Source organism: Gymnoscopelus braueri, assembly GCF_963280865.1.
Source record: "Gymnoscopelus braueri genome assembly, chromosome: 15".
NCBI classification, from domain to species: domain Eukaryota; kingdom Metazoa; phylum Chordata; class Actinopteri; order Myctophiformes; family Myctophidae; genus Gymnoscopelus; species Gymnoscopelus braueri.
In genome coordinates this window covers 24,107,230-24,122,500 of record NC_137620.1, presented here as the reverse complement: position 1 = coordinate 24,122,500, position 15,271 = coordinate 24,107,230, and the positions used below count along the sequence as shown (strand labels likewise).

Sequence of the window (15,271 nt, the reverse complement as noted above, 5' to 3'; positions counted from 1 at the left end):
CCTCCCAGCAGGTGTCTTCTAGTGGTTTTGACTTGCTTTTTTGTATTTTGGCCTTGAAAATGTCAAAGTACTACAACATTGAAATATGGGATGATTGGGATTTGATCATGGAACCTCTGTGCTGAGAGTCTGATCATTATCCCATTACACCATCTCTCACTGTCTTTCAGCAGACGTCTCTTAGTAGTCTTGAAGTGTTTATATGTCAGTCTTCAGTTAGTAAAGTTGAAAAGCAATGAACCAAAGAAGGACTGGGATTTGATCATGGAATCTCAATGCAGAGAGTCTGATCTTTAGACCACTACACCATAGGGTACTATACCCCTAATTCTCCTTTCGTGAAATAGGCCCCTGGTAAGAGTACCTAATTTGATCAGACGACTATATTTCCCGTAATTAGGGAGCCACAATCCCCCCCATTTCTTATCGGGTCAATAGGTTTCTGAGCCAGAGAACAACCTGTTACTTGCAAACAACAGGTTTTCTGGCACAGACCCCATTGACGGGCAGCCGTGGAAAGTAACTAAGTACATTTACTCAAGTACTGTACTTAAGTACAATTTTGAGGTATTTTTACTTTAGTGGAATATTTTAGCTATTTTCAAAATATTTGTAATGCAAGTTTTCAAATGTATACATTTGAAAACTTGTGAAATGGGACATTCTGCATAATGAGTAGGCTACTTTTTACTTTTGGTTACTTTAAGTACATTTTGATGCCAACACTGTTGTACTTTTAGTCAAGTAAATGTTGAACACAAGACTTTTACTTGTAACAAGAGTATTTCTACATCGCGGTGTTGATACTTTAACTTAAGTTTTAAAAAAAAATCCACCACTGCCCAGCCTGAGATAGGCGGGTCTGTACCACCAGGAGACCTCTTCATTTAACTCAGTGCATCAGCAGACACATAATACACCCACGTCCCACCTCAGCACGGACCACCACCTCACATCACCACCAAGGACTCCTCGCTACAGAACTTCTAAAGAACTTCTATAAAACCCAACAGGTGGAACAGCATTGATCGGCGGATTCGGATACTTCAATTGCGCAAGAAAAACGCAAAATGAGAAGAAGTAGAGTAGAATAAAAACGGTTTATTCTGGTTATTAGCCTACTGGGTTTGTTATTAAACCAGGCGGTATTCACACAGGTTTACTAAAACATAAGTGGATCTACAGACAGACAGAGCGGTGGATTTATTTATGCGCTGTAGAAGAAAAAGAATAACTTATTCATTACACTTATCTACTAAAAACTAAATAATAATACATTAATAATAATAATAATACATTAATTAAATAATAATAAATAATAATAAATTACGCTTATTTACTAAAACAAGTGGGTCTACAAGACAGACAGAGAGGTGGATTTATTTACGCCTATAAGACGCTCATAGTCAAAAAACAAATTATTTATTACACTTGATCGTGGACTGATCTCTTCTTTTTTTTTTCAAGATATTTTTTAGGGCTTTTTTCCTGCCTTTATTTGATTGTAATTTCAACATAACATGGCCAACACGGGCATCCAGCTGTTAGGATTCGCCCTGTCGCTGGTCGGTATCATTGGACTGATCATAGGGACCGTGCTGCCACAGTGGAAGATGTCCGCCTACATCGGCGACAACATCATAACGGCGGTGGCCATGTACCAGGGCCTGTGGATGTCCTGCGCCTTCCAGAGCACCGGGCAGCTGCAGTGCAAGATCTACGACTCCATCCTGCAGCTCGACAGTGAGTAGCCTACCGACCATCCTCAATAAATAATCACCAGTGGTGGAAAAAGTACTAAATGTTTTTTTACTTAAAGCTTAAAAAAATTAAAAGCTGCATTGTTGACATAGCCTACTCTGTCACAAGTAAAAATCCGAAATTCTAAATTTACTTGAGTAAAAGTACAAAAGTATTGTCATCAAAATGTACTTAAAGTAAAAAGTACGTAGAAAGTACTCATTACGCAGAATGTCCCATTTCAAAGTTTTCAAATAAATCTGTGGAAAATAGCAAATCTACAAGCTCACAATGCATTTTCAATGGCCGAAATGTAGGCTGACTCACTTAATTTATCACCTGTGCATTTGTTGGTCTATTTACATCCTTTCTACACAGTTAAATCCTATTACTTCATCCATTTGTGACTCTGATAGTGAACAAATTTATTATTTGGTCACATTTTTGATGTACACAATCTGAGTCAAAGGATTTGACTTATTATTTTCGTTTTTTCAATTTAGAGTAGCCAATAATTTTTTTACCCAATTTAGTCTTGTGCCAATTGATTCCTCCCCACACACCTGCCACCTGCCAGTGAGGAGCCCCCACCGGGGAGGACGTAGAGCCTTCGTCCTACTCCTCCCGCCCAACACTCCCCGCTGACAGATGACTCCCCAGACCGTAGGAATACATGTAATGACCAATATCACCCTCCCCGACCACAGGCCAATTGTGTTCGCATAGACGCCCGACAAAGCCGAATACACCACTGTGGATTCGAACCCACAACCTCTGTGGTGATGGGCAGGGACTTTACCACTGCACCACCCGAGCGCTGTTATTTAATTTATTTAATTTTTTGGCGGTGTAGCCGCCCCTATAAGTGGGGTTGGGACACCTCATTAGCTGTACTGTGATTGGCTCATTAGTACACCCCTAGCTGTACTGTGATTGGCTGACTCTATTGGCTGACTCTATTCAGCACTGTGATTGGCTAGCGAGACACATGATGACATTAATAACCTATAAATAGGATTATGCACTTCCAAAAAAGATATTTTTTTTGGAAGTGAGCTTCCATCACTATGATGACCACACCGCCCACTTCACACTGGGTGTGATTTTTCTATTTATTTTACTTTATGGTACCATTCAGACCAGGCAATCAGTTATTGTCCATTGTGCTTTAACTGTGGGATAGTCCCCTCTCCCGCAAGGCCATGTGGAATAGAAAGTGGACCTCAACATAATTGATAGAGTATGTATTCAGTTGCTCTGGCCAGTAAAGCCACCACACATAGGGTACATTGTAATCCCCATTCCTAACAGTTTCGCTTAGCAACCTCACCCTATGGTATTAGGCCTGCAATTCTCCTCGTCATGTCACATTCTACTGTACCCCCAGCCCCCCTAACACTATTCACACAACCACACACACACACACACACACACACACACACACACACACACACACACACACACACACACACACACACACACACACACACACACACACACACACACACACACACACTTTGTTTGCTCAGTGTGTGTTTGTTTTTTTTGGCACTGGAGCAGACATGACCCTCGCAGAATCCCCATTCTGAGGACTGGGTTGGGACCATGTCAGGGTACTGATGATGAATGGTCACAGAGGTCACCTTTCCACACATTACAGGTGGACTGATTGAGAGAGGATAGATCTGGTGACTCTATTGCGCACACAGGAATTTCACCAATCTTAGAGGATTATCCGTAGTGCTAATGCACCTGCAAGTGTAAAACATGTTTTCAGGTAAAGCAGATGTCAATTTACATGGAACTTAAACTAGAACTGTTCTCGAAAGAAAGAGTGTCGGCTTGCTGTGACATCTTATTGAGGTCAACAACGCAGCTCCTTATTTGCCTCTCCAATGACTTCCATAATAAAACCTAAGTTTAAAAAAGTTTAACATTTCAAAAAGTATAAAACATTTCAAAAAGTTGAATACATGGCCTGGATTCCCAAAGACATAAAAAATATTGAATGATGCTTCTAGAGCCCAAAGTTTTGAGGAGGGTAACAAATAGTGGAAACAACATGAGTGGTCTCTCTGCCCAACCCAGCAAGTCCACTAATTAACACTCCCCCACAATGCCAACCATGCAACCCTCTGTCATGATGTCACAGACCTGTGTGTGTGTGTGTGTGTGTGTGTGTGTGTGTGTGTGTGTGTGTGTGTGTGTGTGTGTGTGTGTGTGTGTGTGTGTGTGTGTGCACATGCACAACAGGTAAACACCTTCTGTACTGTCCACACCTCATGCCACCCCAGGGACTTGATAGACATAGATTGTTGATAGGCATGGCACAAAAATCATCTACGGTAAATGCTGTACATCCAACCCATCTATCACTCTTTCTATTCTCTCTCTCTCTCTCTTGTGGCCTGGTTCACTTGCTAAAAAGAATAATTCCGAATAACAGGTTTTATTTGTTTGAAACAAAATGACAAAATCCTGTCAATTAAAAAGGGGACCCGTTGAGGGTCTCTGATGCATGTTGGGACAGCACTCATGGTTTGTGGTTTGAATGAAGGGAGTTATGTGCTGGAGGGTGGTAGGTAGGGAAGTGTGCATGGTGAATAAGGACCTTTTGTTAACTGGAACGCAGCTGAAAACCAGTTTCATCATCATCATCACTGTTCCCCTCCCATCTCATGTCCCCCCCCCCCCCCCTGGCCTTGCTGGGTGGTTTTGTTTGTTTGGGCAGGGCAGGGATGGCCTAGACTGGCACAGACTGGTTCTAGGTGGACAGAGGGAGAGAGGAGGAGGAGGGTGGGGGCATCCTGTCCTGTGATGGTTTTATAAGGGGACTAACAGATGAGGGGGGGTACTGACAGCAGCTTTTCAATGCCTCCTCTCTCAAACAGCAGCAGATGGGAAGGTGTGTGTGTGTGTGTGTGTGTGTGTGTGTGTGTGTGTGTGTGTGTGTGTGTGTGTGTGTGTGTGTGTGTGTGTGTGTACAGCATTTAACGTTATTGAAAATAATAACCGCTCTATCAATCCTAGTAATGATAATGATGATGATCACTGTGCTACTGCTAACAACTTTATCTTGAGATAATTATAGAATGTGCGTGCGTGTGTGTTGCTCTATGTTGACAGCCGTGTACACAGCGTTTAATGTATGGAGCAATGGAGCTTTAACTATCCTAGTAATGATAATGATGATGATAATCACTGTGCTCCTGCTAACAACATTGTCTTTAGATAATTATAGAATATGCGCGACTGCGTGTGTGTGTGTGTACGCGCGTGTGTATGTACATGCATGCAAGTGTGTGTGCATACATGCATACGTGTTTATGAACGTTTAGTTTTTGTGTTATTCTAATTAGTTTTATCCAGGCATAGTATTTTGTTATTGTCTGCTTTCGTTGTTACTGTCACTTGGCATAGTATTTTGTACTTGAGTCTGCTTTGCGTGACATCATCCCTATTTTTATACAACTTCCTGTAGGATTGATACTTTTAACTAACTCGCTACCTTAACCGCTTTATCGTATAAGTCATTAAAAGCATAAAAAATATAGCTGATTGAATATTTTGAATAGCCAAAGCATACAATAGAGCTTAAGTGGTTATTCTTAAAGTCTCTTCTTAGTGCAATTCAACCTCTCTCTCTCTCTCTCTCTCTCTCCTCTCTCTCTCTCTCCTCTCTCTCTCTCTCTCTCTCTCTCTCTCTCTCTCTCTCTCTCTCTCTCTCTCTCTCTCTCTCTCTCTCTCTCTCTCTCTCTCCTCTCTCTCTCTCTCTCTCTCTCTCTCTCTCTCTCTCTCTCTCTCTCTCTCTCTCTCTCTCTCTCTCTTCTCTCTCTCTCTCTCTCTCTCTCTCTCTCTCTCTCTCTCTCTCTCTCATATATATCCAGGTGCCCTTCAGGCCACTCGCGCCCTAATGATCGTTGGCATCATTGTGTCCATTGCGGGACTGGGCGTGGCCTGCATGGGGATGAAGTGCACCACCTGCGGAGCCAATGACAAACTACGCAAGTCCCGCGTGGCCATGATCGGTGGCATCATCCTGCTGGTGGGAGGTGAGCAAGTAACCAAGTACATTCCGTTGCTGTCCGGCAGAAACCTCCTATCTCCATAAAGTAATTATCCGAAAGTATCAAAAGTATCAGATCTGCAAGCTCGAAGCAGCACAAAGTGACACGTTTGAGGTTGTAGATCTGCTGATCTGTTTTTGACATATGAGGTTTCCACCGCACAGACGATTTATTCAAGTAGTCTACTGTACTTCAGAACACCTTTGAGGTACTTTTACATTACTTGAGCATTTCCATTTTCAATACTTTATACTTATATTCCTCTACACCTCAGAGGCAAATATTGTACTTTCTTTTTACTCCACTACAATCATTTTGAAAACTTTATTTACCAGTTACTTTGCAGATTTGTATTATTAATACAAAAACCTCTTTTCTGTACTTCTGCTATTCGAAAATAGCTGAGTGAGTAGAGAGAGTGGATGGGAATCAGAATGTTGGGTCTGTAACTCTGAGAGTGCACAAATGGAACCAAATGGATCCGTAATCCAGTATGCGCTATCATTTGACGGCACTTCAAATAACATCCAAAACAGTACTGCGTTAAGACGTTAGGTTTACAGGTGTAAATCAGTGGGTGATCATCATCTCGTTGTTTTCCAGGAAAGAAAGAAAGGGTGGGGTGGGGCAGAAAGAGATATCTGCATACTGTATACACACAGAGCATAAATGCATAATAAACAGGTGGTATGTACATGAGGTTAGATATACAATAAGGTGCAAAGATTGGCGTGTGAGAGAGAGAGGTTAGGGTTAGGTATAGTTTGTTGTAAGGTTAAGGTTTGGGTTAGGGTCGGTTGGTCAACATGCAATGTTGCGAGCGCTACTGACAGAGCTGCAAAATGCGACGAGATGGTTGTGAGAACGGATTGGTGAAGCAGTAAAAGCTATTTCCCTTCCCCTGGAGACCAGAAAATACTCCCCACGTCCCCCAGCTCCACTACGGGACCAAAAGAAGAAAAACAAAGCATAGTTGCACAGAATCTCATCAAAAGCCCACCCGAGTCAGTGCCAATAAATCACTTGCCTAGATGTGAGAGATGTGTGTGTGTTGGGTGTAGGAGGGTTCACTCCGGAGGCCATTAGAGTGAATGGAAGCACTATCAGCCGGCGCCGATCCTTACATAAGAGGGATGATAGCACTAAAAGCTAATTGTGATGGAGCCAGGAGCTAACGTCTTCAAAGTGATAAGTCCTTGGCTGTGTGGATGTACTAATGGATCGTTGTGCTCTTTTTATTGCCCACGTCTCTCCTACACAGGCCTGTGTGCCATCGTGGCGTGCTCCTGGTTCGCTCACAACGTCATCCGGGCCTTCTACAATCCTTACACTCCCGTCAATACCAAGTAAGTTCCCACATTCCATTCTGTTCTCTTGTTTGAGGGTGATTTATACTGACAGTGGTTTCACACTGGTGTACGACACGGCACGAAACCAAGTATAAATCAGGCTTTGGCCGCCCACCAGTGTTCACGGCATGATCCAGTCAAAATAAATACACTAAATACGATTTTAATGTGACCAAATTGCAACTTACTTCTCCCAATAGGTAAACTTTTACACTTTCAGAGTTTAATGAGCACCTTGCTGTTTTCTGCTCCAGCAGTGTTTTTTCCCCAACGGTTTCATATTGACATTAATATCAAGGAGATCTGACATTGATTCTGGTATCGGTCTGAGGCAAAAAAAAGAAAAAGGTCTTGTCTGCAGAAAGTTTAAATCATTTATAAATTACTGTTAGTTTATGGCTTCCCACCTCTATGTCTCGCTGATATTGTGCCGGTAAAAACAATACACTAAAATATTCATGACCAGTAACTGTGATAGTGCCTTCAATTGTCAAGGGAGCCCGCACATCTAATAGCTCTTTAACTACGAAAGGTAACCCAGAACCTTCCAGAAGCTTTAACTTTTGTTCGTTTTTTTTTTTTTAAAGTATACGTTCTGAATTCTAGGTTCCCAGAACTCAGGGTTAGTGGTACTACATCCTGAGCAGGGCCCAAATGAACCAAGCCGTAGTTTATGGAAACAAATCCAGAACCTGTGAAATACATTTCATGGCACTGCATGGTTCACTTAGTTCTTGTAGTGGAAAAAGAGCCTTTAGAGGCCCTCTTTCTTCTGGTGAAGTGGTCAGGCAGCCAGGTCACTTCCTCTCCTCTCCCCTCTCTACCAGGTTTGAGTTCGGTATGGCCATCTTCATTGCGTGGGGCGGCTCCCTGCTGGACGTTCTAGGTGGGGCCATGTTGACCGCTTCTTGTCCCAGGAAAAAGCATGTGTCCAAGTACCCGTCCATGATCGCCGCCACTGCTGTCCGCCAGGGCTCCTCCAGTAGCACAAAAGAGTATGTGTGAGAGCGACCCCTGCTGCTTGGGACCCCGACTGAACCGGATAATGAAGGAATTACTGTGTTTTTTTGTCACAGAAGGAAGTTGTGAATCAAACAGAGGGAATTATGCAAAGAGGAGAAGAGATTTTTGTTCTCTAGATACTGTGTGTAGTCCCTTAAGACCGCCTGGTTACCATGCCGTAATCCTAATTGTTTCTTGAACGATGACTCTCACCCCATCCAAACATTCCACAATTGTTTACAAGCAGCCTTCGCAAATACATTATAATTGGATCCCTGAATTAATGGACAGTCCCTTAGAGTGTGCCCTCTTGAATTGGAGCCATAATAGGGGGTTATGGCCAGCAGTCACACCTCCATGGTATTAGCATTTCCTATGTAATTGAAAGTAATCAATTCCAGTGTGGTGCTTGGGATCCTCTCTTGGTCTACTCAGGGGTTCTGTACAACACAAAGGGAGTCATGCTGTGTCAATATACAGTAGTGTTTGTATTAACCGTTGCATGGTTATAAATATAGGCCTTACCATAATCCGGGTGCGACTTCGCACCAGGGCTGACTGTATATACAGTACGGTGACTGTATGACACAGAGCATTCTGCCACACTCATCCGCATGGACTTCTTCATACCTGTCTGTTACAAACCCTGCACAGATATGAAATATTTTTTAATGCAGTCATCATTCCACCAACAGGTGCCTTGGTTATTATTAGTATTATTAGGGGGTGCCGTTATCAATGTAATAAGACTCAAAACCCAGTTTTCACGCAAGATTCAAATTGTTGAAACTTTTATCTATTTATGTTGTTGGGCATGTCATTCATTGTTGTATTTAGGATTAAATGTATGTTCATACATGTAGATTAGCACAAATAATAGTGGGATATGATCCAACACAACCTCTGAACGATTTTAAATGTTTTCCAAGTCATTATTTTTGAGAAGGAAATGTTTTTTTAATGCCTTGATAGTATGTTTTATACACTGCGTTTATATAGTATTGTGATGAAAAATGACTATTTTCCACAGGACAACAGTTGTAAAACATTGTTTTAACACATTTCCCATTTGCAAAAATACTTATAATAAAAGTTATTGCAATAATAGTCATTGTTTGGTGGTCATATTAGCAAGTTATAACATTACATGAGGAAATCGTCTCTGTTGTGTGGAAACCTCAATGTTACTTTTCAGGATTCAAATTAAAAAAATAGATCGACAAGATCTATTGTAGATCTGCTACTTTTGATCTTTTTGTGTGACGCTGTAGTATGATCAAGTTGATTTACAAAAAAAACTTTGTTAGAATATGGATATAAGTTTCTGCCCAACAGCAACAATATAAGGCCGTCTTGGAATCAACAGCTCCCTGGTTCACCGCCAGGGCTGCCCAGTTGAACCCCTAACTGCTCTCCATGTGCTGTATTAACCACTTGAAATACTAGTGTCCAAATAGGCTCTGTGCATAACTGTAGTCCCAGGTTTCCAGAAGGTGGCATACCCATTTCCGGTTCATTTTTCCATAGCATCGTTTGATTGGCTCAGCAGCAGGTTTGAGCTGGAAACATGTGAAGGTGTCATCATGTGTTTCCAGTTCATATCTGCTGCTGAGCCAATCAAACAAAGCTATGGGAAAATGAACTGTAACGGGAAACATGTATGCCAGCTTCTGAAAACCTGGGGCTACAGTCATGCTCTGAGCACATTCCGGGGCGAACATTTGGTGGAAATAGCTAACATCGCCGATATACAAGCTCACAACGTGTCTCAACGTGGCAGTTTGTGAGTGTGTAGATCAGCTATTTATGGATTTGGTGTAAAGGGCCCCCTGGGATCCCCCAGGGGTCTAAATATAGACCCCTGGGGGACTCCGACCTTTTACGTGGTTAATAGTGCCCACTGCTCCTAATAGTTAGGATGGGTAAAAGCAGAACACACATTTCACTTATGTGCAAATAAATGTACAGTGACCAAAAATTCTATTATTGACTTTCAAAATCAGTGACTATAAAATCCAAAAGGTTCCACAAAGGATCATCTTTTATTTCCCCAAGATGCAATACAAAAAGTCTTCAATTTTCATGCAAATTGTAAGAATGCACAACTACTCCATCTAGCTGTGACTGGGGGGAGCTGCTGGGGAGTTGACTACTGTGCATCCATTACTAGGGCAAGGTGATACGGACAAAACCAAATATCACAATGTTTTGCCAAATACCTCAATATCAATATTGTGACGATAATATCGCATTGTGGCGATATAATCAGTTCTCTTCTTTCAAACATTTTCCAAAATAGCGAAAATAGAGTTTAAGTGATTAAAACCCAGGACAACACTTGTCATGTCACAATATTACGATATCCAAAATCCGAGATGGTATCTAGTGTCATATCACTATAATGCCCAGTCCTCAGGACAAAGTCAACCAGCAACCAGATTACAGACCAACAAATTGATATGACATCATCATATGTCATACACCCAGGTCCTTCTAGCTATGGTCAGCGATCATCAAAAAGCATATGCCATAAAAACATTGGAAAGACAGCCTCAGCAACACAGCATCATTACTAGCCATCACTTGTTTTGATAACGTCATTCACATTACTGCAAAGTCAGGAGCTGAAGTCAACACAGTTTCCAAAACTAAAAACACTGTGAGCGTGCGGTGGGGTTCAGAAGCAGAATTACTCAGAAGCACAATTACTCATTCAGCCAGACCTTGAATAACTTCTCAAGTGTTGTTCAAAGTGAAAGGAGAGAGGTTGATGTAGCATTGAGACATCCATGAGAACCCATGCCAAAGTCTAGTTTGACAAATCATTATTTCTCCACGGTTGTTCAGTCAACTGTAAACACCAACAGTTTGAGGCCTCCCCACCCAGTAGTCCATCTATAACTGTCCATGATGGCATTATGTTGCCGAGTCTGCCTTTTAGAGCTACCGGTGAGGTGAATAACATTTTAGTCCACATGACCTAAAAGAGCCACAAAAACCACGATGTGTTTTAAATACTAGAGTGTAAGCCCTTAATAACGGGATACCGGTTTTCCAATGCTTCGACAGACTCCATGCATAGAATTCTGCAACATGTCACGGCACATAACAGGCATTCCGACAAAGTGCACCAGTATTCATTGAAAATGTAATAGATCTGAATCAAGAGGTGATCTTAAACGATATCATTGAGAAACAAAATACAAAACAAGTATAATAAGCCATAGTAACACAGTAGCATATCTTGTGTCTTTTTTTCTTTTGAGCAATAAATAATTAGCAGTTGTCGTCATTAAACAGTTTCAAAATAGCGAGCATTCATCCACAGGATTATGGTACATCACTGATGTAAAGTGAGAGAGGAAGAGAACGATAGTCACGGCACAAAGCTTAAGGTTTAGCCTGCAATGCATGTCACACATTTACAGGCTGTCGTTCCGCCAGACGTGTCCGTCTCTCGTCAAATCTGTAACTTTCACCAAAAAAAAGGGAGGAAGGGAGGGAAAGAGGGGCAGAAGGCTGGTGATGGGGGGTGCTTTTCATCTTATAATCTACTCAGTGCAACTTTTAAGAAAGGTAGCCCTTATTTCAGAAGCTCAGAAGAACATACACACTCTGTAGTATCTCATCCCCGACGCAGAACGCCTACTGAGGTATACAGTACAGTAGAGAGCAACACGGTACAATTCATTCACAGTCTGACCAAAGTTAGGTTAAAATAAACACTATATACACGCAAGGTCTGGGCTTTTCTCTGGCAACAGACTTGCCATATTTGTGCCATGTTCAGCCATGTAGAAGCTGCAGTAGGTCACTTGAAATGATCAAGGCCATATATCTGATCTGATATGGAGTTTGGCGACCCGGGAGACTTTGTTTTTTCTTGGCACTTCTTGGTGATTTTTAGGAGCAGGGTGCGAGGGATACTTGACATTGTCCATTGTTGTTCATGATGTCCTCCAAGTCCTCGTCCTCCAAATCCACTGCGGAGGAAAAGAGCAGGGATTGTCAGTGCTTCTGATAATGGAAACAAAAATCATGTCTCTAGCACCACAGTGAAGTCAGTACTTTTCTGAAGGCCTAAACATATTTGAAAGGGGGTGTATAATAAGTCACATGCTTTTGCTAAAAGTTAAAGCTCTATATTCTAATAATATAGAGTAATCATTGCTATAGAGTGTTTGTTCAGTAACAGAGGTCTCCCATCTCTCCAGCTCTTTAGAAAAAGAAAATACATTTTCAGGTTGGGATGCCAATGTCATCATTCAGGACAGCAAAGCCCCCTAAGATCCATTTATAAGCTTCAATTTCATAGCGTTCCAGTTCCAATTTTGTTTGCCCACTCATACATTGAGTTTAAAGTATGCACGCATGCACTGGACAGAACACAACAAACAGACTGACTAAAACCAGTCCAACTGAAATCCCTAAAAGTCCAAATAGATTTTTTAAAGCAAAACATACCCGTACACAACATCACATTGTACACTTCAATAAATACAATAGGCACAATTCAATTTACCTAAAAACTAGACATTGCAGCAGAAGCAGCTATTAGTAAGCATGTCCTTACCCCCAAATTAAATCAGTGTGGGTAGTTTAACTTCAGTTTGGAGATCTTTCAAAGCCCATGGTCTAAAGCAAAACAAGCTTCTTTTTGCCAGCCTCTGTTCGCAGAGGGGGAACAACGTAGCGGAGCCAAGTGTTTGATCTAAGAGTGAGTTGTTGTTGTTGATCAAAACAAACTCAGAGCAGATATAAGAGGGCAGGTTTCCAAGGATGGCTTTGTAGATGAAGGGGTACCAGTGCTGCCTGTATCCTGTATCAGTGTATCCCGTGTGAGGTCTCTCTCCTATCTCAACCTGAAAGGTATTTTCCGTTTACTAAAGAGCTGGAGAGAAGGTAACGCCCCTGTAAACTGAAAAACACTCTAGCGATGATTACTCTCAGAATATAGAGCTATTCAATACTTATATTAACATAAAATATCACTTAGACCCCCTTTACCGTTTAGTACTTAGAATCATATCAAGAGCATTTGGTGTGATGCAATCCTACCTCTGAGTCAAACAAACAGATATCATCATATTTAGAAAATGGTACTATCACTTATTTGTGTATGCCTTGTTTACAAAGCATATGTGTATGAGCTTAGTTAAAAGAAACAAATAGCAGTCCGGGGACCCTCAGGGTCTGGGTTCATTGAGGGGTTCCAAATGTACCCTTTCAGGTCTGTAACTCTGAGGGTGTACGAATGGAACCAAATGGACCCAGACCCTTACCGGTCCATTTGGTTCCAGTCACACACACTCAGTTTGAGCTTGAAATTAAAAAGTTTCAGAACCACTAGTCTTATATGACACTGAAATGCTTACTTGTCAAAAATAAGCAAAAACCAAACCATTCATTCACTTTGCTCACCTTTCTTGGACCGACCAATCTGGCCGAGTTTGGGCGCCCTCTGCCCGAGTCTCTGAGGGTTGGCCCCCCCGCCGCGGTGGCCGTTGACCTGAGGGTGTCCCGGGTTGTACTGGCCGGCCGGACCGGCCTGTCTGGGCGGACCACTGGGTGGTATGAGCTCAGGGATCCCTGGCGATGCCCCGTACATCTCTGCCACGGAACCGCCTGTCTTCTCCGTAGTGTCCACTAGATGTCTCCACTTACCACCAGCCTGTCCGTCACGCTGAGACCGCCCGTTACTTCCGCAGTGGCATTCAACAACGATCAATGTATGGAGTGCAGCAAATGCCAGAAAATGCAGAAAAGCTATGATTGCAGCTGTGAGCCTGTGAATGAAAAATAAAGAGTGTGTGTCATGGTCCCAAAGAATAACAATACATGTCAAATGTGTAAATTAGGTAGCTGCAGATACAGAAGAACCAATGCGTTGTATTTGTTTTCCATTAAATCTTCCAGATCATCATACGTTGATTAATCTAACAGGTGGGTGAAATAGACTCCTCCAGTCCTAACCATCACAGCTAAGTTACACAACAATAACGTCCCTGCCGTTGGACCCACTCCTTGTAGTATCTCCGTTTTTTACGCACGATTACCACAATCGTTAAAAACCGAACGCTTATTCAATAGTTGAACCTAAGATCGATATAATTTTACCTCCGCAAAAACGAGGCTGTAGTGTTTAAGCAGAAAGAATCCGGTAGAATGCGGCGGGCCGACCGGGTGGGCAACCGTGTTGTTGTTGATCGCATTCACAGCTTTTTCTGTTGGCATTGGAGGAAGTAGTGCGTTGCATTTAAAGGGGCAGCACCGCTCTAGCGTCGTCAAGGCCTTTCTGTCACTGTCTGGGGATTTCCTCTGCGTCTGAGTCACAGCGACCCCGGCACGTCACGGAGCGCCGGTTACAAGCAGCGTTGCCAGATGTTGTGAGAGAAACGAGCAACAACTGACTAGGCATTATTTCTCATTATTGCACGTATAGGCCTATACTTAATAAATAGATTCATAAATTGACCCAAAAGTAGGCTAAAAAAAACAAGTATTTCCATGCTTATGGTAATGAAAGTATTCCATAAGTGTTGCGCTGGCCAACACAGTCACCTTGGGAAAAAAAGGAAGCCTTGATCAAATAGAATCAATATTCGGTTTACTGATCAAATATAATCAATATTTGGTTACTGCATCGTCTATTTCTGGCTTCAAATGTTTTCAAAAACATTCTTGAGAGCAACATTTAGTTGTAAATGACATTGTGTGTTTGTTTACATGGCTGTTGGATACAGCACAAAATCAAGCAGCAGCAGGTGCGTCTTTGATTATATAGCGGTCTGTTATTGAGTTCATCTGCCATTATTCAGAAATAATTCACTGCTGAATTCAGCGATTGACCAATCAGAATCAAGCATTCAACCAAGCCGTGTAATAAACCTATATAGTGTACAGTATACATCTGCTCACAACATTGTGAGCATGTGTGAGCTTGTAGATCTGCATTTATTATTTTTTTAAGTGGAAGATTGTTTTGTACATTCTAACACAAATCTGATACGGCCCCCTGGCACTAAACATTTTCAGATGGGGCTATGGACAAATACGTAATTATTAATTAATTTGTGGGTCCATGACATGAAAATATTTGAGAACCACTAGTTT

The 15,271-nt window shown here is 42.0% G+C and overlaps 2 protein-coding genes across 2 annotated transcripts; one reads left to right on the top strand and one right to left on the bottom strand.

Moving 5' to 3' along the window:
- The first annotated feature begins 1,477 nt into the window (after positions 1–1,477).
- cldn7a (claudin 7a) lies at positions 1,478–8,597 on the top strand. The gene is made up of 4 exons (XM_080451189.1): positions 1,478–1,743; positions 5,628–5,792; positions 7,069–7,153; positions 7,984–8,597. Exons 1-4 carry the CDS (start codon positions 1,521–1,523, stop codon positions 8,159–8,161), a joined length of 651 nt encoding a protein of 216 aa, XP_080307315.1. The 5' UTR covers positions 1,478–1,520; the 3' UTR covers positions 8,162–8,597.
- An 860-nt stretch (positions 8,598–9,457) lies between these two features.
- LOC308101910 (uncharacterized protein) lies at positions 9,458–14,447 on the bottom strand. The gene is made up of 3 exons (XM_080451450.1): positions 14,276–14,447; positions 13,580–13,944; positions 9,458–12,141 (listed from the first exon to the last, which is right to left on the bottom strand). Exons 1-3 carry the CDS (start codon positions 14,368–14,370, stop codon positions 12,062–12,064), a joined length of 540 nt encoding a protein of 179 aa, XP_080307576.1. The 5' UTR covers positions 14,371–14,447; the 3' UTR covers positions 9,458–12,061.
- Positions 14,448–15,271: the final 824 nt, after the last annotated feature.